Source organism: Sinohyriopsis cumingii, chromosome 11 (assembly GCF_028554795.1).
Source record: "Sinohyriopsis cumingii isolate HCF-2022 chromosome 11, ASM2855479v2, whole genome shotgun sequence".
Taxonomy (NCBI): Eukaryota; Metazoa; Mollusca; class Bivalvia; order Unionida; family Unionidae; genus Sinohyriopsis; species Sinohyriopsis cumingii.
The window spans coordinates 59,558,208-59,585,739 of NC_142971.1; the positions used below are offsets into that span (position 1 = coordinate 59,558,208).

The window sequence follows — 27,532 nt, forward strand, 5'->3', positions numbered from 1 at the left end:
AATACCCCCATTCCCATGTTCAATTTCCCTAGTCGCTAGACAGTCCCATACCCTTGTCGCTAGACAGTCATATTCTTTCTTTTTTTTTTGTCGCTCTATAGTCCCATCCATGTTAAATTCCCCTTGTCGCTAGAGTGTCCCACGACCTTTTTGACTGGGATTTCCATTGTCGCCAGGGTGTCCCCCTTCATTACTAATATGGATTAATGAAATTATAAAAATATTCCTTAATGTGACATTCAAATGTGTACCAATCTTAAAATATATTTTAACAACATATTTTGTTTTATTTTGTTCTTACTTATTATCTGAGAGGAAAAACGTTTTTTTGGACAGTTCAGTGGAAATAGAAAGCTTTTAACAGACAATTTACACCGAACGATGGTGTCGTGCTAATGCAATACAGTATTTTCTGATGTTACTGACAACATTTTAGAATAAAGATTGGTTCGAACTTCATGTTACCTTTGGCTTCCTGTAACTATCATGCAAAAGAAGCGATTATTTATGTATCAAAATTATTTTAATATACTTTTCGGTACCTCGAGATTACGAAATTAAGTTGTTATATATCTTTGTCCAGTCAAGGTTATATATATATATATATATATATATATATATATATATATATATATATATATATATATATATATATATATATATATATATATATATATTTGTAAAAGTAATAATACGTTAATTATACAGTGTTTAAATGTTGAATCTTTTACGTTGCAGTCTATAAACATTAATGTCGTGGCTGTTGGTTGCTAAGTTACATGTCCCAAATTATGCAACTTTCCGAAGTACACTAAGTAAGAATGTGCGGGAATGTAGCATTAAATTCAGTACAGTATAATACTTGTGTAAAATAAATCCACAGGCTGCTTGAACTACTGCAGTTCCCATAGAAACAAAATCCCAGTCCAAAGCAAGTATGTATATACACCGTTTTCTCCACCGTTTATAGTTGCTTCTCTTGACATTTTCCCAGATAAGCATTTCTCTGGCGGAAAACGGAAGAATTAGGGCATTTCATGCGTTGCTGCTGTGGATGCTGGCTTTTCTAGGCAGTTGATACTTTCATTCCTGCCCCTATCTTCCTAAAATCTGCGTCCATTAAATTTCAGAGGATATAGATATGGATGTTTATAGCTAAAGTATTTTTACAAGAATGTGTTTCCTTGTTTTCTTTGTATTTCTTACTGTGTGTTCACAAATACTCCAGGCAATGCCGCCAAGCAGTGGCATTGAAGAAAATATGGTGAGTCTGTTATCAGAGAAAATTCGCCATATGGAACGAAGTATGGATATCGAAATGCGGATGCTAAAGAATGAGTTAAGACGCGAAATTCATGGAAGTTGTTCAAAGTGTGTTCGCAGCCTGGTAAACACAAGCATAAGTACTCTGCAGTTTGAAGTGCGAAAATTGTATTCGGACGTAAAGCAACTGGCGGCAAGTGTTGAACGTCTGTCTCATCTTGTAACACACTATGTCGAGAACATGACGTCACCTTTGATGCAAAAAATAACATCACTGATCAATGCAAGCATGGATAACTCAGAACAAATGAAAAGTATCCAGGAGAATCTTATGTCAGTTAGTAAAAGATTGGAAGATGCTCTGAGACCAACCGAACCACCAGTATCGGCGATTACAGCAGCGGTACCACTAAGTGAGTGAATGTTTTAAACCTCTGTTCATTTCAATCGACGAGAACCTGAAAAGTTTGAGAACTTTAGTTACCAATATATGATGGAAATTTTCGTAAATTGCACAAAAGTATTTTCTTTTTTTATTAAAAAAAGAGACCTAAATTACACATTTTGAGAACTCCAAGTGTAATTCTTAAATCATTGCATTTATAACATTAGCTCATCTTTTCGTATAGACTTAATGTCCCATCGTATGGTATTTACCCATATCCCGTCGTATACTACTGACTCATGTCCCGATCGTATAATATTTACTCATGACCCATCGTATAATATTTATCCATGTCCCATGGTATACTATTTTCTCATGACCCATCGTATACTATTTACTCCTGTTCCATCGCATAATATTTACCCATGTCCCATGGTATAATATTCACCCATGTCTCATGGTATAATATTTACCCATGTCCCAAGGTATAATATTTACTCACGACCCATCGTATACTATTTATCCATGTCCCATGGTATAATATTTACTCATGACAGATCGTATACTATTTATTCATGTTCCATCGTATAATATTTACCCATGCCCCATGGTATAATATTTACCCATGTCCCATGGTATACTATTTACACATGACCCATCGTATAATATTTACCCATGTCACATCGTATAATATTTAATCATGTCCCAAGGTATAAAATTTACCAATGTCCCGTTGTATAATCTACCCATGTCCCATCGTATAATATTTACCCATGTCCCAAGGTATAATATTTACCCGTGTCTCAAGGTATAATATTTACCCATGTCCCGTTGTATAATCTACTCATGTCCCATGACAAAGCATACTGAACAATGAATTTTGCTGATTGGAAACGTGACAATTAGAGGACAGAAGTACACCAGCATCGAAAAAGCATAAATTGTAACACATTCTTTAGTCTTAGCATGAATGTAAGTGTTTTCGTTTCCGAGCATCCGCATATCATTAACTTCATTCGAAGAAGAAGAAATAGACAGCCTTCATCACTGTGAGATTTTCATGCTTAAGTCCTTAAATCAGGTCACTGTGAAATTTCCATGCTCAAGTCCTTAAATCAGGTCACTGTGAAATTTCCATGCTCAAGTCCTTAAATCAGGTCACTGTGAAATTTCCATGCTCAAGTCCTTAAATCAGGTCACTGTGAAATTACTATGTTTAAGTCCTTAGATCAGGTCATAGTAAGGTTGATGTCATGCATTTGTCAAGGACACCGATGGTGTAATGTGTTACTTTAATTGTGCACGTCCCCGTAAGCGTTAATATAGAAGTATTTAAAGATGCTTCTGGTACAGGGAATGAACTACAATATAAACATGTTTGTGGTGCAGGGAATGACCAACCATTTAAACATGTTTGTGGTACATGGAATGACCAACCATTTAAACATGCTTCTGGTACAGGGAATGACCAACCATTTAAACATGCTTCTGGTACAGGGAATGACCAACCATTTAAACATGTTTGTGGTACATGGAATGACCAACCATTTAAACATGCTTGTGATACAGGGAATGACCAACCATTTAAACATGTTTATGGTACAGGGAATGACCAACCATTTAGACATGCTTCTGGTACAGGGAATGACCAACCATTTAAACATATTTGTGGTACAATGACCAACCATTTAAACATGTTTGTGGTACAGGGAATAACCAACCATTTAAACATGATTGTGGTACAGGGAATAACCAACCATTTAAAATGTTTGTGGCACAGGGAATGACCAACCATACAAACATGCTTGTGGTACAGGGAATGACCAACCATTTAAACATGTTTGTGGTACAGGGAATGACCAACCATTTAAACATGTTTGTGGTACAGGGAATGACCAACCATACAAACATGCTTGTGGAACAGGGAATGACCATCCATGCAAACATGTTTGGGGTACAGGGAATGACCAACCATGCAAACATGCTTGTTGTACAGGGAATGACCAACCATGCAAATATGCTTGTGGTACATGGAATGATCAACCATGCAAACATGTTTGTGGAACAGGGAATGACCAACCATACAAACATGCTTGTGGTACAGGGATGACCAACCATACAAACATGCTTGTGGTACAGGGAATGACCAACCATACAAACATGCTTTTGGTAGAAGGAATGACCAGCTATACAAACATGCTTGTGGTACAGGGAATGAACAACCATGTAAATATGCTTGTAGTACAGGGAATGACCAACCATCTAAACATGCTTGTGGTACAGGGAATGACCAACCATTTAAACATGCTTATGGTATAGGGAATGACCAACCATACAAACATGTTTGTGGTACAGCGAATGACCAACCATTTAAACATGCTTCTGGTACAGGGAATGACCAACCATTTAAACATGTTTTGGTACAGGGAATGACCAACCATTTAAGCATGCTTGTGGTACAGGCAATGACCAATCATTTAAACACGCTTCTGGTACAGCGAATGACCAACCATACAAACATGTTTGTTGTACAGTGAATAACCAACCATTTAAACATATTTGTGACACAGGGAATGACCAACGATTTAAACATGCTTGTGGTACAGGGAATGACCAACGATTTAAACATGCTTGTGGTACAGGGAATGACCAACGATTTAAACATGCTTGTGGTACAGGGAATGACCAACCATTTAAACATGTTTGTGGTACAGAGAATGACCAACCATACAAACATGCTTGTGGTAAAGGGAATGACCAACCATTTAAACATGTTTCTGGTACAGGGAATGACCAACCATTTAAACATGCTTGTGGTACAGGGAATGACCAACCATACAAACATGCTTGTGATACAGAAAATGACCAACCATCTAAACATGTGTGTGGTACAGGGAATGACCAACCATACAAACATGCTTGTGGTACAGAGAATGACCAACCATTTAAACATGTTTGTGGTTCAGGGAATGACCAACAATACAAACAGGCTTGTGGTACAGGGAATGACCAACCATGCAAATATGCTTGTGGTACATGGAATGACCAACCATGCAAACATGTTTGCGGTACAGGGAGTGAACAACCATACAAATATATTTGTAGTACAGGGGATGACCAACCATTTAAACATGCTTCTGGTACAGGGAATGACCAACCATTTAAACATGCTTGTGGTACAGGGAATGACCAACCATACAAACATGCTTTTGGTTGAAGGAATGACCAGCTATACAAACATGTTTGTGATTCAGGGAATGACCAACCATATAAACAGGCTTGTGATACAGGGAATGACCAACTATATAAACATGCTTGTGATACAGGGAATGACCAACCATTTAAACATCCTTGTGGTACAGGGAATGACCAACCATCTAAATATGTTTTCAATTTCATTCTATTTCTCTGGAGCAATTTCTGGCGTAACGTTTAGGTCCTTTACAGTATCATCCACTTTTGCCTCTAATAAATCTGGAAGATGAGAGATTAAGTTTTCGATTGCAAATGAAAACATAGTCAAAGTGTATTGAACAGAGGCGTTATGCATCGTCTATGATTTGTTACTGACCTTTTTAAGTTGTCAATCACACTTTTCGTCCTTGTGGTTCCTCGTACATGTCCTCAGGCCTATTTTCGATAGCCTCACTCTTGGTGACATTTTATTTTGATAGCTGATGTAGCCATGGTCTTACATCTGAAGTACGCCTTATCATTCCATTCAGACAAGCCAAGTCATTTCCACCAAACGAGTCAAAGTATGTTTATTTACTGTTAACCTTAGAACATTTACCCCAATTTCAGATGTGCGTTTGGTGAACGGGAGCTCCCCTATGTCAGGCCGCGTTGAGGTTTACCATGATGGAGAATGGGGAACGATTTGCGATGATGGATGGGATGATACCGATGCATCGGTTGTCTGCAGAATGCTCGGATACAGGTCAGTATAACTTCTATTGGTACAGCAGCCATTTTTAAATGAAAGGATTTGGACTTACACAGGACACTTGTTCACTACATTCTGGGAGCTTTTATTATATTACATCCCTATGCAATTTCCTTTTTGCCACACCCAAACACGAGCGCGCGCGGACGCACACACAAACACGTTTTTTGACCATGTAAATGCATCACTGATTATTTGTATACTTCATCTTCTTTGATGGGATTCTTATTATATGTCGGCCTAAATATATAATGATATTTGTACTGTAAGGTACGCTGAAGGAAGTTGGAATCCATTTGTCACAAAGATGTTCTTTCCCAAGATTTTAAAGGCAGTGGATGTAAATATGATGTATTTTCTGAGCGTTGCCTTCGTCGATTATACGGACTAACCACAGCCGTTAGTTTAGACTTTCCTGATAATCTTTGCTCAGAACATACACTTTCATGGCAATCTGACAGTGTAAATCAGAGCATTACATGTTCGTTGGTCATGTCATTACGATACCAGACTTGTTCAAAGATCTAACTTCATTTCTCCCGATGTCTAAAATAACCACGTTATATATCAGTCAAATTGTTTTCAATAAAAGTTAGACGTAATGGCATTCGGATATCACATATGTGTTGATAAGCTTCGACGAACCGCGCTAGCTTATTCTGTGTGTGTGTGTGTGTGTGTGTGTATATATATATATATATATATATATATATATATATATATATATATATATATATATATATATATCACAGCGTTGTATAGATGTTTGAACATTTAATTTGAACATTTAATTTACTGTATGGACTGGATTTAAAGTCAGTTCTGCCTAGTCATTGGTACAAATTGGGTTTAATATGATATATGACGCACCTTTCTTGATATGCTAATGTTTAGGTTACTAATCTTTTTGGTCATTGCCTAAGCTTTAACTTGGATATTATGTTTACATGATGAAATATTTTCTCTCTCTCTCTCTCTCTCTCTCTCTCTCTCTCTCTCTCTCTCTCCAATAACCCAAGATTATTTATAAAACTTTTTAAGTTTTACATAATATAGCCAGAAGATGCTCATTTCAGCTCATTGCATTCACTGGTTGTTTGAAAGTGGGATTTCTGCTTTCTGGTATCTGTCAGTCTGGAATGTAATATTATATGGAAATTCTGTATGCAAAGTTCAAATGTTTATCTTTTATGTTTATTTGTTAAATCCTAATGTATTTTATTATCTTGCTTTCTTCTTCTCTCTTAATTTGGAATATTGAAGAAGGCATCAACGTTAATTCACTTCCTTTCCAATTATCCGTTAGGTACGGGAGACTTGCACGTGATGCCTTGTTTGGACCAGGCAGCGGTCGCATTTGGTTAGATGATGTAAAATGCGAAAACGATTCTCGTGACCTTGCGGACTGTCGTCATTCGGGATGGGGAACTGAAAACTGTGAACACACAGGAGACGCCGGTGTTGAATGCTTGGATTTTACTCCGTCTACTACTCCACTATTAAGCACCACCAACGAGCAAGGTAATCATTCCTTCATCATCATCGTCGTCGTCGTCATGGTCATCTTCATGGTCCCCATTATTTTTTGTTGTCAACAAACTGCAGCCACCATCACATCACCATCACCATCACCACCACCACCACCAACACCACCACCACCACCATCATCATCATCATCATCATCATCATCTCAAACGTTTGGTACAGCCCCGTGTATGTCAGGTGTAAAGAATTAAATTGGCTATATGCAGTATTTTGTTGGCAAAACAGCGTGAACACGCTGAATAAAATAATTTGTCAGAAGTCATCTGCAATGAAGACTTATTAAACTTTACTTATTTCTAATTGACCATTACATTTGGCTACTGTTAATTAAAATATGTTTAAAATCTTTTAAACGACTTCGTAAAAGATAAGCAAACCTTGAATAAAGGGTAACGTAACTTCGTATCTAGTAGCTGACCATGTCCAAAATCAGTGACAATTTTGTAAATGACCCTTTTCCTGAATGAAGGGCATTGTATTTTTGTTATAGCTAGAATACGTGATGATTGTCGCATGCTGTATTGTTATTTTGGTGAGGGACTTTTTAATTATAACCAACATCCTGCTAGAACAATGTATTGTGACCTTCATTGGAGGTCTCTATTTACATCTTAATATTTTGTTAAATCTTGTTTATTTGATAATTAGTCATTCGTGCTTTAAGATCTTAGCACAATCAACTGTCAAGCATTTGACCTATCGCCAGTTGTCAATCATTCTGCTCGATTGACCAATCAGCGAGCGCTATTATACACACCTCCAGGCACTGTTTACGTCCGCCATTTTCCTCCGACAAGCTGCTTCTGTCGATATCGACTCGGCTATTGTATATTAATAATTTTTTTCAGTTCTTCAGTTGAATGCTTCCAGATCATAAATATGTCATCTAAAATTCTGAACTAAAGAGATGGATTAAACTTTTCGTTTTGAATAAAATCCTTTTCTAATCCACCCATGAAAGGGAAGAGTATATAGGAGCCATATTAATACCCATTATCTGTATGTAATTCGTATTCTTAAATTGAAAATAATTATTTTCCAAGATAAGTTTTTATTATTTTACAAATATCTTCGCTAGATAGTGTGCTATTATTAGGATTGTTATCAAGAAAATATTTGCACGCTTCGATACCATCTGCATGCGGAATGTTGGTATGTAGTGATGTTACATCTAATGATACCAGGATTGAAATTATCAGATAGATGTGGAATAGACTTCAACTTTTTAATGAAAGTAGTTCTATCTTTAATGTATGAAGGAAGTGATTTCATTAAAGGTTGTAAAACACTATCAATAAATTTGGATAGGTTTTCAGTATATGAATTACAACCTGATATAATGGGTCGTCCTGGAAAATTTAAAGGTAAATTATGGTTAGGATTTGTATGAGTTTTGGGTAATATGTAGAATTGAGGTGTACGTATGTTAAGAGGGAAAGTATCAAATTCCTCACATACGGAATTATTATTTTTAGCGATCTCATTAATGCATGTTGAAATTTTTTTTAAATTTCTAAATGACGTTCAACTTCTTTAACATAATCATCTTGATTCACAGTAATAATATTGTTTGACTTATCAGCCTTTTTAATCACTATACTGCCGTCATTCATTAGATTATATACAGACTTAATTTCGTCCTTATAAATATTACTATGATATTGCTTTAATTTAGTTAATATCTCTTTTGTGATCGCGTATATATATATATATATATATATATATATATATATATATATATATATATATATATATATATATATATATATATATGAATCACGTAAAAGATGACTTAATTCTGTTATAAAAAGCTTATTTGGGTGACAAGTTTTGGGATGACTTCTCCAACCAATTGGGGCGACTTCTCCAATAACTCTGGGGCGACTTCTCCAGATACGTGGAGGCGAGTTCTCCATGGGGCGAGTTCCTCGCATACCGACGTAACTTACAGAAGTGCAAGCGATGGATAAATGCTCTCGCTTTCTGTCTCTGTCTCAATTTTGTTTCATATGGCAAATATTGCTCACCAATATCGTCTGGTATATCTTTTAATGTTACCACGCCCGCCATTTTCACAGAATGTTTGTCGGAGGTTAAGAGGTTGTCAAGTCACGTGTTCGGTAGGCGGAGCGATCTACCTTCTGGAGTAAGGTCAATTCATTTGGGCTAGAATGTATTTATTAAAATTATTTAATTCAAGCGTTTCTTCTCTGGAAATACAAAGTGCTAAAAGAGATAACATTATTGGAAACAGAGACTTGAATTATAATGAAATTTCAAATAAGGATATATTCTTTTATTAGTATAATTTAGCAAAAGTCTATTGACACATCGCCACTATACGGACCACCACAGAGTCATCAACACCTTCGACGCTGGATTTAGTTTGGATTTCCACATAAAGTATATTCGGAACTTTAATCATTAGAAATTATGTCTGTAATGTTAGGATTATTTGGAATTCAATATGCAATACCGTAAGTTCTTTTTTATATTTTTCACAAATTTGCATGGCCCAAAAGGGCATGGCCATTCAGCTTTATTCAAAACCCCTTCTAGTGCTTGTGACACTTGGATCATTAATTGTATATAACAATTCTCAAATATGTAACACTAACAACGTATGCGTTAGTTTAGGCCTTGTCTGTTAAACCAACCCTACATATCTACTTCCCACCCCGGGGGAAAGATGGAAATTCTAACCCAGTTGTATATATCTACATACATTGATACCCGAAGGTTCAAAATCACCATCTTAAACACTGAAGGTGTTGTATGACATTACGAACGGATGCAAGCACATAGTTGAAGTTCACAAAATCCTAATCTTTTCATCAAAAAGCGAGGGACAGTGCGTATTTTGGATCTCTTAACTGTCCCGTCTCCGTCATGGAAAGTTGTAAAATCATGTAACATGAATAAATATTTCATTATCCGTGTAATATGCTTGAATATATTACCTTAGGAAGAGCAATAAGCAAAGTCAGGAAAGAAGTCTGCTATCAACTCTTTCAGTTCATGTTCGGCTGGTAGGCGGGAAGACTAAGCGCGATGGAAGGGTTGAAGTGTACTACACCGGCCGTGAAGACTTGGGTTGGGGGACAGTGTGTGATGACGACTGGGATGATCGTGATGCAGCCGTGGTGTGCAGGATGCTAGGTTTCAGGTAGTTTATGAAATCTCCGATCTCCACCGGTCTTTAAGACTTGAAATCAGATCATAAAATCGTAAGTTTATGGTTGCCATCTTGTGTCTCTGTAAAGTTAACTAATAAAAATAGAAACATGGACGTAATACGTAAACATAATCAGATGCGGGTAAGCTCCATTTGCTGACAGAGAAATTGACTGTTAATTACGGCTGCTGACAGATTATTTTATATAAACAATCTATGGGACCGAATACAAAAATATTTCCCTGCAACAATTCGCAAGAGTAAGTTAATTGTAGCAAATTCGACTTTTCGATGAACTGCAGGTCAGTCTCATACATGGGCTATGATCAGATATTACTAATTTGCAGTAGAACCCAAAACCATATATATGATTTGGAAAAGCCAAATATAAAATAATAAAGGACCTCAAATATATATAAACATATGACATCATGCCTCATTCTTGTCCTGGGGACTTCTGGACTCTTAATTGTATATCCATAACACCTACAGATCATAATTAATATAGATAATCAAACTGCTGCGGGGCCAAAAATTGGTTTGAAATATCCATGCCAAAGAACAGTATCCAACAGCTAAGGGTCCAATAATTGGTTTGAAATATCCATGTCAGGGAAGTAGTTAATGGGGACGATAAAGCCTCAGTGGAAAATATATTACAGACACCCTCCCCGGGACGATATAGCCTCAACCTTTTTCAGCACACCCTGGGACGATATAGAGTCAAGGAGGAATTGAATATTGGAAATATTGGGTCTGTATAGCGTCAAGGGAAAGTTGGGTTGATGTATAGGGAGAATAGAAATGGAACAGGTGAGGTGACGTCACGGTACTGGAGATTAGTAACAATGCAGCAAGGGGCTGACCTCAATTATCCACACAACGTACGCGAACGCATACAAACCCCAAAATCTACTATCCACACACGGGAAGAAGAAAAAAAAACAAAAACAAATATACTATCCACACAACGTACGTGAACGCACACACACACACACACACACACACACACACACACAGACAGAGGGAAGAAGAAAAAACAAACCCAAAATATACTATCTACACAAAGGGAATAGGAAAAGAGCGGACCCAAAATATGCTATCCACACAAACGTACGCGAACGTATACAAACACACACTCTACTATCCACACAAACGTACGCGAATGCGTACAAACACACACTCTACTACCCACACAAATGAACGCCAACGCATACAAACACACACTCTACTATCCACACAGAAGAGAATGGGAACAAAACACAATATCTACTATCCACACAAACGTACGCAAACGTATACAAACACACACTCTACTATCCACACAGAAGGGAAAGGGAAGGGAAAAACACTATACTATCCACACAGACATACGCGAACACATTTAAACACACAAATACACATACACACACCACAGAGGGAAGAGGAAAAAACAAACCCAAATATACTATCCACACAAGGTACGTGAACGCGTACAAACCATAATAACACAAAGGGAAGAAGAAAACCATTATATATTATCAACACAGTGAAGAAATAATCCATCATATATACAATCAACAAGAGTGAAGAAAATGACTTATTGTATCCTATCAACACAGAGTGAAGAAGAAAAGTCTTTTTTGAAAGCACACAAGCCCTCAGCTACAATGACCAACTCTACCAAACCCCACACCGACACAGACACTCCAAAACCCATTTAACCTGATATTTTATGGCGTCATTGTGTGATTTTAGAAAAAATCAAGACACAAAATGATGGATGAACAGACTGACTATTTTTTATAGGGTTACCAAACTCCTTTACACAATGTAAACGTAGATCAAGAGGAAACCTCTGAACCGCGTGTGATGTGCACGTTAGTGACTGAGCCATTTAGATTCACTACTGGAGTACAATTATCTCTGTACAGACAGTACACTTATTGCTTCCAAAAAGAGGGTATAAAAACAGCATACAATGACACGACCTTTATCTCTTGATACAACAGATTCCGTGGAAGGAAATCAATGAGAGTATTCAGACGGTGGAGGATTACCAACACTTATTAACTGAACTGTGTCCACTGAAGTCGGGTCGAGGTGTGGTGTGTGTCTTAGTGACTTGCTTTCTGGTATTTCGTTTAATAGCCTATTCCTTGTGGGTTCTTTACGAACAGTACTTACCACCAAATAAAATATGAAAGTTGTCCCTTTAAATGTACACGAGAGACTCATTTTGTTAAAAGCTTTGCGCTTTCATCTTGATACCTCTCGACCTCTTCGGGAAGAAAAGATTCGTCAACGTTTAGGTACTGAAGATGTGTACGACAATCTGTGTGTATCTTGTGACTTACACCCTCACTGGACAGATGTATGTGACTGGAAAAGTTGGAGTTTCGAAGTTTGGACCAAAGAAGTGGCCAATGATGCCCCAGAGGTGTGATCCTAAATTCAAACGTCCAAAGAGAAAAAAGTAACTTTTAAACCTGTGTTAGTGACAGTGCCAGAAGAAGAAGAAGAAGAAGAAACCGACACCGAGAAAAACTACTCCCTTCAGGGCAGGCGTGTCATGAACATTCCCGATAGACCATTCAGTGAGTACACCTTTGTGACTGTACAACAATGTAGAAAATCTAGGAACATTACACTGTCTCTAGGACAGCTTTGTTACCAAAATCATGTTGTACAGTCACTTGTTTATATTCCACTTTGATCGCTGTGACGTGTATTTTATTGCTGTACTGAACCATTTGGCTTTTATGTATTTTTGTCCTTTATGCTGTTCCATTTTAAACATGTGTTGAAATAAACGTGTCCTGAAAAAGTATACAAACTCTTGTCTTGTCTGTCTTCGTGTCAAAAGTGACATTCCCTGCAATATGGCTACCTCTGCTGTGCTGTCTCTGCTCCCTCTGTCTCCACTTTCAAAGTCGTCGACGAACATTTAGATCGTGCTAGTTGGGAGGCCTTGTATCTTCAACATCCATTTAACCTGTTAATTGCCGGACCCAGCGGTTCAGGCAAAACCGATCTTGTCAAACGTTTGATCGAACATAAACATCATTTGATCGACCGTCCATCTCAATAGATCGTCTGGTGTTTTAAAAAAGTGGCAATCGGCGTACAGTCTCTTGCAAGAAAGTCAAGGCGAATCAATCGTGTTTGTGGAAGACATTCCTGGCGAAGACGACGGGATAGTGTCTGGCCCATTTCAAACCAGTCTGGCCATTTTCGACGACATGTTAGGAGAAGACGAAGAAAAAATTAAACTTTGATTTACGCGCAAAGGGAATCATCGCAATACCAGTATCATTTACATCATTCAAAATTTGTTTCAACAAAGTAAAGTCCATCGCACCGTCAGTCTTAATGCTCATTACGTGGTCTTGTTTAAAAGATCTCGAGATAAATTGCAAGTGCAAGTCTTAGCCAAACAGTTAGGAACCCATTGGCTGACTCATGTGTACGACGATGCAACTCAAACCCCACACGCCTATTTACTCGTGTATTTAAACCTACTACCCCCGATTATTTGCGATTTGGCACCCGTTTGTTTCACCACTGGTGCCAAGACGGAGGGCGTGTCGTGTACACGTCCCCATCGTCGACTTAACAACAACAACAACAACAAAATCTATAAAAACCTCGGACACTGTGGGTCTGTCACATACAGTGTCAACACGAAGTCTCTTCAGTTTCATCTTTCCATCAAATTGATTTGTGCCTTATATGGCATCAGTCGCGAAACAAAATTCCCACAGATATGTGCTCGTGTCTTAGAAGCTAGTCTCAAAGAAGTTGTACGATGGTTTACGGCGACAGCACATCAATTACAGCAAGGTATCATTCACATTCCACGTCAAAACCAAACGCTTTTATGAGAGAAACAAAATAGCCTTTGCGTAATTGGCCGATCGCCGCATTAACATTCAAACCAAAGAGCAAATCATTTTGAAACCTGGAGGTAACGGTTCTCGAGAAGGTGTCATCACTCATTCCATATTAAAATGGGATACCAATGCCCCGAAAGTCCTCCCCAAGCAAAATGACACTCCCAAGAAAGCCAAAGAGACCCAGAAGAAGCAAGACCAGGTTACAGCAATAGAAAGAGAAAAGCCTACAGAAAAAGAAAAAGACCCCCCCCCCCGAAAAGACTCCAGAAAACAACTTCTTTCCGCAAGAAGCCATGACCTACAGCAACGGTGATCGTGTCTCCAGTAGCCTCAGGTTCTTCCACGTCTCCGTTGCAAGTAATGCCAGCCAAGCTCAATTTGACACCCGTTCTTCCTCATTTGAGCAAACAGTGGAAACTCGCGTCTCCAAGAACTTCTCCTCCAGCGGTGACACCCTCCTCCACTTTAGCTGCAGTGGCAGCTGCTCACAAAGTACCTGCCCCCAAAATCAAAGTCTAAGAATGATCGGGCATGTTACAGGGTTTATTGGACTTGTCCAAGCCAGAACTGTCTCGATTTAGTCCGTGGCAAACCCCTCCACGACGCGTGATGCCTGTCATCAAGTTTGTACGACTTAGAGACAATAAATGGCGACGCTTTCCAGTATAAAAAAGACCTGCGGTAAAGGATGGGGATCAGTGCTTTTGTGATCCCGAAGGCCCAAAGATGTCCCCTAAAAGAAGTGCACATCGCTGTCTGGCTAAAAAAAAGGAAAGCAGATGACTTCCTCCTCGTTTAGCCAGACATTGGGACATGTTGTCTGTCCTGTCCAAAGCTCCTTCACCCATACGAAAAAAACCCTCATTTAAACAGCCTGCAAAGACGTCGTAGATACCGTGTGTGAATGTTGCCTGAATGTCTTGAAAGGCACGATATATTTGTCTCCACATCAGAAAAAATGCTTAGCCATGCATCGACACGTTCTTCGCCAAATGGTCCAAAAGAAAATACCCATCCGTCAAAAGAAGAAGATGTTGGTACAACGCGGAGGAATTTTGCCCGTGTTGTAAGGACCCTTGCTTAAAGAAGTATTAAAAAATACCAAGACGATAAAAGGAACCTCTGGAGTCAAAAGATCTCAGACGTGACCATTTAAATTGGATGTAAGAACGAAAACTGGCTCTAGTGCCTTACAAACGATAGATGGAATACCATCGTTGGCAAGAACGATGGACCCCGCATTTTCCTCCCAATCCTCATTTGACCGAGATGTCCTAGTTAAAACACGACTTGCAATCGTTGATGGATCGCAACGGTTTGTTCGAAAAAGAAAAATCGCAAAGGTAAGGCCAACTATTGCAACGACTGCAACTCTTTCACCAGAGAGCTTTAGACGGAACAGCTCTGCCAACTCTGAAAGATGTTAAGACCCTGATGAAAAGTTCATCACCAACACTACCGCCACCACCACCCTCAGCGGTCAAGACAGACGCATTGCCACGAATGCTTGAGGGTACTAAGGTACTAGGTATTAAGTACTAAGGTACTTAATAGGTACTAAGAGTCTTTCAAACACCGTCAGCAGCAGTAAGATTGTAAGTAAGATTTAAGCGTCCTTGTTGATCCCTTTCCCCACTCCCCAACGAGAAGAACTTAAAGCTTGGGTTAAAAAGATGATGTCCACTCCTCCTACGACAGAAACCAGAAGTAAACAATAAAAAGAAGACAAAAGCCATACCATTACCACACCCACCACCACCACTACCCTCGACTTCTACTCCCGTGGCACATCGGACACGTAAAGCCGTTTCCTAACCACCATTTGCCCCCATCCAAAGTAGCATCAGCCAAGAGTGGGTGACTTATTAAAAAATGGAAAAGGTGTTACCCAGCATTTACTACGATCCAGCCAGTTCTGCAGGTTACTGAGGTGTTCAGAAATTGTATCGTGATGCCGAAACCCGTCTGAAAAGTCTCCTTTTACCTAAAGTGTAACGATGGTTACAAGAACAAGTCACGTACACTTTACACAAACCCATTCGACAAAAATTTTCCAGAAGTCGCACCTTAGTGGAGGGTATCGATCATCAATGACAAGCCGATTTAGCCGATGTATCTCATTTGGCCATCTATAATCGTGGCTACAAATATTTGTTTTGTGTTTTCGACGTCTTTTCCAAATTTGCTTGAGTCGTACCATTGACTTCCAAATCGAGCAGTGAGTTAGTCAGAGCCCTCAAACTGGTGTTAAAACAAAGTGGTCGTCACCCTCTTCGATGGCAAACCGACAAAGGCACCCTATTTCTGAACCAAGCCTTCCAAAGAGAATTAAAGAAAAGTGACATTCATTTTTCACCACCGAGAATCCAGAAACCAAAGCCAACATCGTGGAACGTTTTCAACACACCTTGAAAAAAACGCACGTGGAAATATTTTATGCATCAACACACTCTCAAGTACATTGACGTCTAACTACACCTGGTGCAAGCATACAACCAACCTTACCATCGAAGCATCAGTTGTTCCCCCGAAGAAGTGACTCCCGACAACGAAGTGACTGTTTTTGAGAACCTGTTTGGTACGTCCGCAACGGTGACAGTTCCAAAGAAAAGCGGAGCGCTGGCAGCAGGAAATTGGGTTCGCATTGGCAAAACCAAATGCACTTTCGACAAAGGTTACTTAACCAACTGGACCACAAAATTGTTTCGTGTCACTGGACAAGTACGTAGCCGTCATCCTGCCTCTGTAAATTGGAAGACATGAAAGGGGAAGTGTTAAAAAGAACGTTTTAGTTCCCCGAGTTACAACGCGTGACTCAAAAGAAGACGAAGTGTACGACATTGAAAACATTCTCGAACGAAGAACCCGTAAAGTGGAAAAACACCGTGTCAAAGAAGTCAAAATGCCTTGGGAAGGATATCCTCCCAGGTTTGATTCTTGAATCGACGCTTTGCAAATCCTCGACTATAAAAAGAAGTCACCATCATGCCCTCTAACACAGCCTTAAGCACTACCACCGCATTGACCACCGAATTCTTCTCTGCAAGATTTAAAAAACAACCCTTGTAGGTGTGGTGTGGAGAACGTGTGCTTGAAACACCAAATCTTTGTGGTGTATTATGTCATCGGTGAGGCCATTGCCAATTTAAGTTTGCAACAAGGAGACAAACAATTTTGGACGAAGAAGTGACCACCTTGCCCTTCAACACAGTCTCAGCTACCACAGTGGTCATTCTTTCACCCAGTTCTTCTCTGCAAGATGTACAAAAGCAACCATTGCGGGTGTGGTCTGGAGAACGTGTGCCTAAAACGCAAATCGTCTTTTTCTGCCAAATCTTTGTGGTCTATCGTGTCATCGGGGCAGCCATTGCCAATTTGAGTTTGCAACAAGGAGACAAACAATTGTGGACCAGTTTACTGAGCAGTTGCATCAGTTATCTTCTTCGCAATCCTTCTCTGAAATACTCCTCAAACGGAAACAACGGGATTCTGGTGTCCAACGTCATTCATCACTCCAACAATAACCACAACAGCAATCCTCTTTTAGACAATCCTGACTTCGAGTGCCCCCTCGAACGAGAGCAGAACTCTGGAATTATGAACAACAACAACCAATTTTACTTAACCTTACCGAGTGACAGTTCCATTGAGGTGTTTCCCAACAATGCTTTGTGTTGTTACACGGCCAAATTACCTCAGGCCATCGAATTAGATCATGAAGCCCATTGGGAAGTGACTTTGATGGAACTGTTTACCCTACACATCAAAAACGTCACTGAAACTCAAAACACTCTCCAGTTCGAAATCCTGAACGTCCAATTGCAAGAAGAGATGAATAAAATCGTGTTTTCAGGTGACACAAAGTTAGCAAGCAATCCGTCATTCGTTGAAAATTCTGTCAGACCATTATTTTAGCGGTGAACATTTGGTACACACAATTGCTTACAGGTTCGAGTCAGCCTTTGACAAAGCCCTGAACAGAGACAAAAAGTGTTAAGATTGAGTACCATAAAATGGATCGTTGCCTACTGATGAAATTTCAGGATACCGAAACGTTGCCCATCCTGTGGGAAAGCCTACCGCCAGACGGGGACGCAATCTTAGACGATAAAAAATTGCCATAACTCCCCGTTCACAAAAAGCAGTTTTTTTTCAGGGCTACCCCAATACTCTAGAAAAGAGATACTAGTTCAATAGCCAAAAATGTCTGTATATGTGTCTGTCTGTAGTTAAAAAAAATAGAAATGTGTTTATAAGCACTTCGTTTCCATATAGCTTGTCAAATAGCACTGGTCAACAGTGAAATCATTACTGACTTGAAAAGGCCCTAATCTGTAGTATTTTGGTGTGCCGAACACGAATATAACCGTGAAAAATTTGTATTGGCTCTCGTTTTGAAGATATTCATATACCTCATTTTCTATGTTTCACTGTGTAAATTTCTCCAGTAGGATTGCAGCAACATCCGGAATAATGATGTAACATTGCATAATACCATCATGCTCACATCATCCACAGTTGATTGCATCATTTTCTGATGCAATGCAATACTAATGCCATGCGGCTGCTGAAGTAAGTTGACGTCAGCAGTGTACTATACATGTGTAGGCCTATTATACTAATGCCAGGCGGCTGCTGAAGCTGACGTAAGCAGTGTACTATATAAAGCCCAATCAGATAGGTTCAGCATTTAAAATATTTTAGACGTTGTGCGATACAGTTCAAGCTACTGTTACATAAAACTTATTATTTTATCCATTTACGTACAATAAAGAACAGTAATGCCTCGAAAGTGTGTTAATACCGCGGACAATTTTTGCTATATTTGTGGGGAAGTGACATTTGCCAACCAGAAGAAAAGTATCAATTCTCAAGTGAAGAAGGCATATCATCTTTACTTCGGATGCAAGGTTGGTGACCAAGACAAGCCTTGGGCTCCGCATATATGCTGTGCTACATGTACAACACAGCTTTCACAGTGGTTGAATTGCAAAAGGTCATCAATGCCGTTTGCAGTCCCAATGGTGTGGAGAGAGCCAAGCAACCACCTAAATGACTGTTACTTCTGCTTGGTTCCTCCTCTTTCCGGCGGAATAACGAAGCGAAAGAAGTCGAGAATAGTCTACCCAAACATTCCGTCTGCATTGAGACCAGTTCCACATGGTGAGGGACTTCCTATTCCAGAACCTCCAGCAGAATATTCTCTTGATTCATCTGACGAAGACAAAGGTGAGTCGACCTGTTCTTCTCCTGGTCCATCAGCATGCAGTGATCCAGATTTTCACTGTGGTGCATCATCAACCCCACACAGAATAACACAGGAAGAACTAAATGACCTGATTCGTGATTTGGACTTATCAAAGAACAAGGCAGAATTGCTAGGATCAAGACTCCAACAATGGAATCTTCTAGAAGAAGATGTCACAATTACTGCATATCGAAAGCGCCACCAGCAATTGGAGCCTTTCTTCAGAAAGGAAAGTAATCTGATATTCTGTTCCGATATTGAGGCCTCATGAATGCTTTAAAAATCACTCATGACCCACAAGAATGGAGACTATTTGTGGACTCTTCGAAACTGAGTCTCAAGGCTGTGCTTTTGCACAATGGAAACATTCTTCCATCTATTCCAGTAGCGTATGCTGTCCACATGAAAGAGACATACGATAACTTAAGGCAGCTACTGAATTCCATTGAGTATAACAAGTACAGCTGGCACCTCTGTGGTGATTTGAAGGTAGTTGCCCTTTTAATGGGACTGCAGCAAGGATATACAAAATACATGTGTTTCTTATGCGAGTGGGATAGCCGAGCAAGGGAAATGCACTACATGAGGAAGGAATGGACTCACAGGCAGAATGTAGCCATTGGAGAGAAGAATATCCAACACCCAGCTCTGGTTGAGGCTCAGAAAATCTTGCTACCACCCCTTCACATCAAACTAGGTTTGATGAAGAACTTCGTGAAAGCCATTGACCGGACTTTGCCAGCATTCCGATACCTGCATGAAAAATTCCCTCGACTCAGCGAAGCAAAGATTAAAGAGGGAGTTTTTGTGGGTCCTCAGATTCGAGAGCTTTTCAAAGATGACCGGTTTAACAACTTGCTGGAAGGTGACGCGAAACAAGCATGGAATGCTTTTCGCCTAGTTTCTACAAACTTCCTCGGAAATGTTAGGGCAGAAAACTATAAGGAACTAGTAGAAGACATGTTGATGAAGTATAAGAAACTTGGCTGCAATATGTCTCTAAAGATTCACTTCCTTCATTCCCATTTGGATTTCTTTCCTAGCAACTGTGGTATTGTTAGTGATGAACACGGCGAACGTTTTCATCAAGATATCGCAACAATGGAACAAAGATACCAGGGAAAATGGTCCACTAGAATGCTGGCTGACTACTGCTGGACACTCCTCAGAGATGCTCCCGAACAGCTGTACAAGAGACAGGCGAAGAAATCTAAGATGTAGTCAATGACTTGATTTTTTATAGGTAGGCTATTACAGTTGACCTTTTACTATTGGAATGCATTTCGTTATGTAAACATTAATTTCTTGCAGATTACAAAAAAACTAGAGCCAATTTTGCAATTTGACTGTCATATTCGTGTTCAGCACATAAAAATTGATAAGAATTGACTAATTTTATTTCAGTAACATGACTTTTGTAAAAATTTGTTGTCCAGTGTAGTCTGTATCTTTGTGTTTGTAGTTAGCGTTTGTAAGTAAAAAAGTGAGTGAGTGTTTCTTTTAGGACCGCCCGTTCCATGTTTTTGTGATAATATGGGTCTTGTAAGTTTTGGTAACAGGAATGTTTTCCTTCACGAGCGCGCTTCTTATAAAGCGACATTGTTCGTCAGTCTGGTTACCCGTCGCTGATTCGTGAACTACGAAGAATGAGTAACAGAATTGCAAAATTGCTTGAACTCCAAATGCACCTGGAGCATGCTCCTTCTGGATGAGCTGGTCATGGAGGCAACCCATGAAAGAACCAGGCTTGAAGAGGAGGAGGAGGAGAGGAAAAAGAAAAGAGAGAAGGAAGAAAGAATTCTGCGTCACCTCATGCTAAGGACTCTGTGTGAGGTCAAGCCTGAAGTGAGAACGCCTCCACAACCAGTACGACGTCAGCTACAACCACAGCCACAAAAACCACAACAGTCACTACAACCAGTACCTGCACCGCATCAACTACCAGCACCACAACCTCATCATCCACGGGTGTGGCATAGGAGAAGGAGGGCAGTCTTCACTATTCCACAAAGTGAAAACTGGGATGATGAGGCCACTCATCCCCTTCGTTCTTCTTCCTCTTTCTGCCTTCTATTTTCCTTCCTTCTAATTCTGTCTCTTTCTCTTCTTTGCTCATGGGTTCCTGTAATTGGCGTTGAGTTTGGGGAGTTGGGTATCTGATTTTCTCGTGCAGGTTGTATTTGCTCTGCGATAACTGTTGATGATTTAGTTTGTAGAGTTTCTTCTTGTCGTTGTTGCTGGTGCTGTTGACATTGTTGATTTGGAAACTGACAATTTTGCAGTTTTACTGTTGCTTGCTGTTCTTGTATATTTATTGTCTTTGGATTTTCTTTGGATTGTCCCTTTTTCCGTTCTAGTTGCTGTTGTTGTAGTGGCTTCCCTTGTTTGGGGTTTTGTTCTTTTATTTGCTCCTCTTGTTGTCTTTGTTGTTACTGTTGTAATTTTTGCCTTTGATTTGAAGTTGGGTTTTCTTGCTGCTGTTGGTTTTGTACTGTCTGTTCCGTTTGGATTCGTTCCTCTTCTTGTTGTTGGCTTTGTTTTTGTTGTTGCTGTTGTATTGTAGATTGCCTTTCTACTCTTTGTTCATCTACTGATACTTGTTGTTGTTGTTGTCGTCTTTGCATTCCCCTTGTTGTCTCTTGATTTTGGGGGCATTTGTGTGTTGTATGTCCGGTCTGTTGACATCTACTGCACTTTCTGTGATATATACACCCTCTGTACCATGATTTGGTCAAAAAACCATGTAGGAAGAACGCTCTTTTTACTTCTATTAGCTTAGTTTTCTCTATTTCCAGAATTCTATTGCCGTTGTATATGGATGTCGAAGGTATTGTTTCCAGTCGTGATGAGATAACTTTTATCTTCAATTTCTGTTCAAATTTGTGGACCGTTGCCTCCAAAGGTATTTCTAATGGAATGTCAGATAGGTGTAACTCTCCAGTTTGCTTTTTTATCTTTCGCAGAATTGGAGTAGGTTCTTTGATTAACGCCTTTTCTCCAGCAATCTGAAATTCTCCGTAGGATAGTACTGGTTTTGTCCCATTTGGGCGAACAATAAACCCTTGATATCCCTTCTGGTTTATTGAGTAGATTTTGTTCAAGCGGTCTGGGTATTGGTCTTTAACTGCTATCATAACTGAGGCTACTCCCTTTACTCTGTCTCTCGATAATCCTAACATGTCTATCTCTTGGGCTCCTTTTTTGTACGTACATTCCAAAAAAGATCCGTCATTTGTTTCTGTCCGTCTAGCGTTCAAGTATTTTTCTAATTCCCTTATCTCTTTGTTCGCTCTGTGTATCGATATTTTTACTCGTGCGTCTTGTGCTTGTGAAGATATTTCCATTGTATATGTTCAATTTGTTTCTTCTCCGTTTGTAAATTTTTTCATCAATGTGATTCTTGACTCTTCTGTTGAAGCATTTGTGCAATGATTTGCAGGTAACCAGTCTTAAAGCAGCTGACCGTTCAACTGCAGCTTTCTGAGTTACAGCGAGCTTCAAGTAGCAAGTATTTGACTTCACAGATGTTAGTTCTGGTTTAGGCTTGTTCAAGTTGTTTGTGTGATAGATTGATGTTCATCAAAACTATGTCTATGCATTATATATGTCTGTTTCTACTGTATTTGTCTCTCCCTAGGGTAGCGCTTATTCAGGTAATCCACTTGCAACATTGTTGCCAGTGTTCCGCCCAATTGAGGTCAGCTTCTTGCTACATTGTTAACAATCTCCAGTACCGTGACGTCACCTCACCTGTTCCATTTATATTGTCCCTATACAACAACCCAATTTTCCCCTGACGCTATACAGGCCCAATATTCCCATGTTCAATACGTCCTTGACGCTATATCGTCCCAGGGTGTGCTAAAAAAGGCTGAGGCTATATCGTCCCGGGGGTTGTCTGTAATGTTGTTTCCATTGAGGCTATATCGTTCCCATTAACTACTCGGGGAACAATATCAAACAGCTAAGGGGCCAATAATTAGTTTAAAATATCCATGCCAGGGAACAATATCAAACAGCGAAGGGTCCAGTAATTGGTTTGAAATATCCATGCCAGGGAACAATATCAAATGGTAAGGGGCCAATAACTGGTTTGAAATATCCATGCCAGGAAACAATATCAAATGGTAAGGGGCCAATAATTGGTTTGAAATATCCATACCAGGGAACAATATCAAACAGCTAAGGGGCCAATAATTGGTTTGAAATATCTTTGCCAGGGAACAATATCAAAAAGTGAAGGGGCCAATAATTGGTTTGAAATATCCATGCCAGGGAACAATATCAGAGTTCATAAAAAAAAACAATATTTCATATTTTTAAGCTGCATTCCTTTCCCCTAGTTTTTTATGCATACGTTTTTCCCGCTGATGTCGTCAACATTATTTTAATGCGTATATCGAAGGAAATGGCTGTCAAAATGTGACTTATTAAAAATGTTGTAAACGTTTTGATATGACAAAAAACAGAAAGAGAAACTTTATAAAACAATGAATGTTAGGATTTGTTTTCCCGTTATGACCTTCAGAGGAAATATGACATATGATGGAATTATTTTCATCAGTAATTGGTCATTACTTTTAAGAGTTCATCAAAAATTTGAATTCAGTCTACATTTTCTTGTGGATCAATTATAAACCTTTCAGGATAATCTAACGTTAGGGAGATATTAAACTTGAGGAGACTATCTAATTAACCGTTAATACTTTTTGTATGAGAAATGTGAGAAAAACACCGCTTAACTAAATCAGTACGATTAAAAAAATTTTTTAAATACCTGAAAGCCAAGTTATAAAAATTATTATCATTATTATTATTAGTATTATTATTATTATTGTGATGTTATTATGTTGTTGTTATTAGTATTAGTAGTATCATTATTGTGATGTTATTATTATTGTATTATTATTATTGTTATTATTGTTATTATTATTATTATTTTATTATTATTATTGTGATGTTATGTTGTTGTTATTAGTATTATTAGTATCATTATTGTGATATTATTATTATTATTGTATTAGTATTATTGTTATTATTATTATTTTAATATTATTATCATTATTATTATTATTATTATTATTATTATTATTATTATTTCTTGTTCTTTTTTTTTTTTCTTCCTCTTCTTAGTAGCATTAGTAGTAGCAGTATAAAGAAATAAACTAAGCTTCGTGTCTAATGTTTACCAGTGGCGGTGGAACATCTCCTAAGGGAAAATATGGTATGGGTGTAGGTAGCATCATCCTCGATGACTTACAGTGTCAAGGCACCGAAAGGACCTTGGCTGAATGTGGGAATTTCAATCCGGGTTTTGATAACTGTGGACACGAGGAAGACGCTGGTGTGGTATGTGGACCAGATTTAGCATCAACTGAGTCTCCACAAATTTTCAACCGAAGTAAGTAGTATTAAATGTTATCACTGTGTTATTCCTCATTAATTCTAAGCCGTTATAGAAATTTTTAGACCAATCAGATAATCAATATATAGGCCGAAAATTTACATATAACAGCCGCGCAATGATAACCCTTTATAGAGTCTCTGAAACGAACATAATTAACTCTCTTCCTCGTCCTGTGACGTCTTAGTAGGCACTCTACAGGTATTACGAGAGAGTGACAGATGTAAGGTGGAGTTGTTTGCATTTACAAAATACACAGTGAAGAGAATGTTGGCATACCTTAATGTTACTTTAATGTACTGTGGTTTATATTTCTTTGGATACTGTACTTGTGGAAATTGTTCATGATCAAAAGCAAATGGCTAACAAAAATGACTGCTCCACGTGTTCCAAAGATCAGCCTGAATCATAGGTGCTCGACGAGAGCTTAATGTTAAAAAAGGCAATAACCTGATTGAAAAAATCATACCGAGTGACAAAATTTCATCAGATTACCCCGATGGCCCCTTCTGACAAAGGACCCTGTCTATCATACTATAAACAAGACAAGGCAAGTAACTTCCAAAAACTTCGAAACACGGCTGATCATCTATTTCCTTCTGCTATTCCGTCTTTGAAGGCACATGACCATAATCTTTGGCTTGTTTTACTCCTGCTATTTGTTTTTATATTCATCAAGTTATCATTAATTTTTTCTGCGTTGCGCCAAACTAAAGCTACGGGCTCAGAAACGTACGATTTGCGCGAATATTCATGCCAGGACAAACTTAATCTCATATACAACGTGCTGTATTTACTGAGCGATGCGATATTTGTGACTCTACGAAATATGATTGTCTCAAAAGGAGACATCATGAACCAGATGCATGAGTGTATTTCCCGTTGAGCCAATCATATTTCGCTGTTAACGTATGTGCCCTATAGTCGGGATGTTTTGAAAATGAGTGTAACGTGTACACGATCTGTGTGGACTTAAGATGATAAATGTATAATTCTTATGGACCAAAATTACTAAAGTTGAATCGAGTTAATTGTAAGTAGGAACTTACTTCTGCATCTACCACTGTTCTCATATTCATGAAGGAAAGTATCGAAGAGTCGCAAACACCGTATATCTCAGTAAACAGCTCGTTGCACAAGAGAGTAACTTTGTCCTGGTAGGCAAAATTCGCGCAGTTCGTAATGTTTCAGGACCCGTAACTTCAGCTGAGTGCAGCGCAGAAAAGTCAATGATGACTTGGTGAATAGACCAATTTCTCAGAAGTAAAGCAAGCTATAGATTGTAGTCATGTGTCTTCAAAGACAGGAATAGCAGAAGGAAATCGAAGTCCAAGCGTGGAATGAACTTTTTGGAAGTTACTTGCCTTGTCTCTTTCACAATATGATAGACAGGGTCCTATGTCAGAAAGGGTAATTGGGGCGATTATAAGAAATTTTCTTCGCGTTATATGGGTTTTTTTTTTTTTTTTTTTTTTTACATTAAGCTTCCATGGAGCACATGTGACCTAAATTAGTCTAAAAGGACACTATCGTTATCAATTACTAGAATGGGAAAAGGAATATTGCCAGACTAGACAATACCAGCTTTTAAAAGTGCAATAAATGAATTATCAGATATATAAAATGGAAGACAAGTTATCGGTTCTTTTTATCCAATTTACCCCTGAAGCACTGGGAGTGAAAATGACTAAGCGGAGCTTGCAGTTTTTTTTTGTTTTTTTTCATTATAAGTGAACATCTGAAGTAAGGCCAAGGTGTATACTCAATAACCCATACCAGGGGTCGGCAACCTTTTTTACATAGCGTGCCACTTTTTTCTGGATTATTTACAAAATGAACGAGCGCGTGCCACCAGTAAAAGAGTAACACTTAAAATTGAGATTTTTGGCTGCGCTTTGCGTGCCACAAAAAACCTCTTGACGTGCTGCATGTGGCACGCGTGCCTTAGGTTGCCGACCTCTGACCCATACTACTCCCATCAAACATGGACCAGATTAAAATGGAATTTAAAAAAAAAAAAAAAAACACCTAATATATACAAGGTCTTTTTTAGATAGACAGTATAACTAGTGATGAAAACATAAGAAATTCTTTTTCTTTAAAAATGTTGCCCTATGTAAAATACGAAACTGCAGAGCACCTCCCACCAGCATATCTCCCATGGTAATCATGGTTCGGATGTTTTGGTTGGAGTGTACATTCCTCCAATTGCTTCCATAGTTTTCTTTTTACGAAACGTTTGCATGATACCTTTGTTTGTTTGTTATAAAGGCATCGTGAATTAGATGAAAATTGGGTGAACATGTTGATTATTTTATGTTTATTTTTTTTTTGCGTCTTTAACTTTTGGTCCATGACTGTAGATTGCAGAGAGCTATACATATGTTATTTGTGTGGGTTTGAGTTCTAGAGTATGACCGTATAATGTTCTAAAAAGAACATTTTTACATTTTGAATAATATTTTCATTGGATGAATGAGTATTGCGACGTATATCAGGTGGGAATGTATTATGAAATACGTCATTGCGACATAGATCGAGTGCGAAAATATTGCAATGTAAAGCCGTATGGTATTTATAAGAACGAAGAAGTGGACAATTAATTCATTCATATTTCCTATGTTCTTGTTTTAAAACCAGTCTGCATATGTATTTAATGTTGTGTTTTGATATAATTTGAAAGGACTTATT

The 27,532-nt window shown here is 38.6% G+C and overlaps 1 protein-coding gene across 2 annotated transcripts in view; it reads left to right on the forward strand.

The window, feature by feature from the left end:
• The first annotated feature begins 988 nt into the window (after positions 1-988).
• LOC149788527 (scavenger receptor cysteine-rich domain-containing protein DMBT1-like) overlaps positions 989-27,532 on the forward strand; it is a 122,656-nt gene continuing 96,112 nt past the window's right edge. For both annotated transcript variants that reach the window (XM_089974541.1, XM_089974542.1), the window contains exons 1-5: positions 989-1,676; positions 5,453-5,588; positions 6,901-7,115; positions 10,155-10,305; positions 24,630-24,838. In XM_089974541.1, the coding sequence (XP_089830667.1) occupies positions 1,175-1,676; positions 5,453-5,588; positions 6,901-7,115; positions 10,155-10,305; positions 24,630-24,838 (1,213 nt within the window). In that variant the 5' untranslated portion in view covers positions 989-1,174. The remainder of the gene's footprint in view (positions 1,677-5,452; positions 5,589-6,900; positions 7,116-10,154; positions 10,306-24,629; positions 24,839-27,532) is intronic.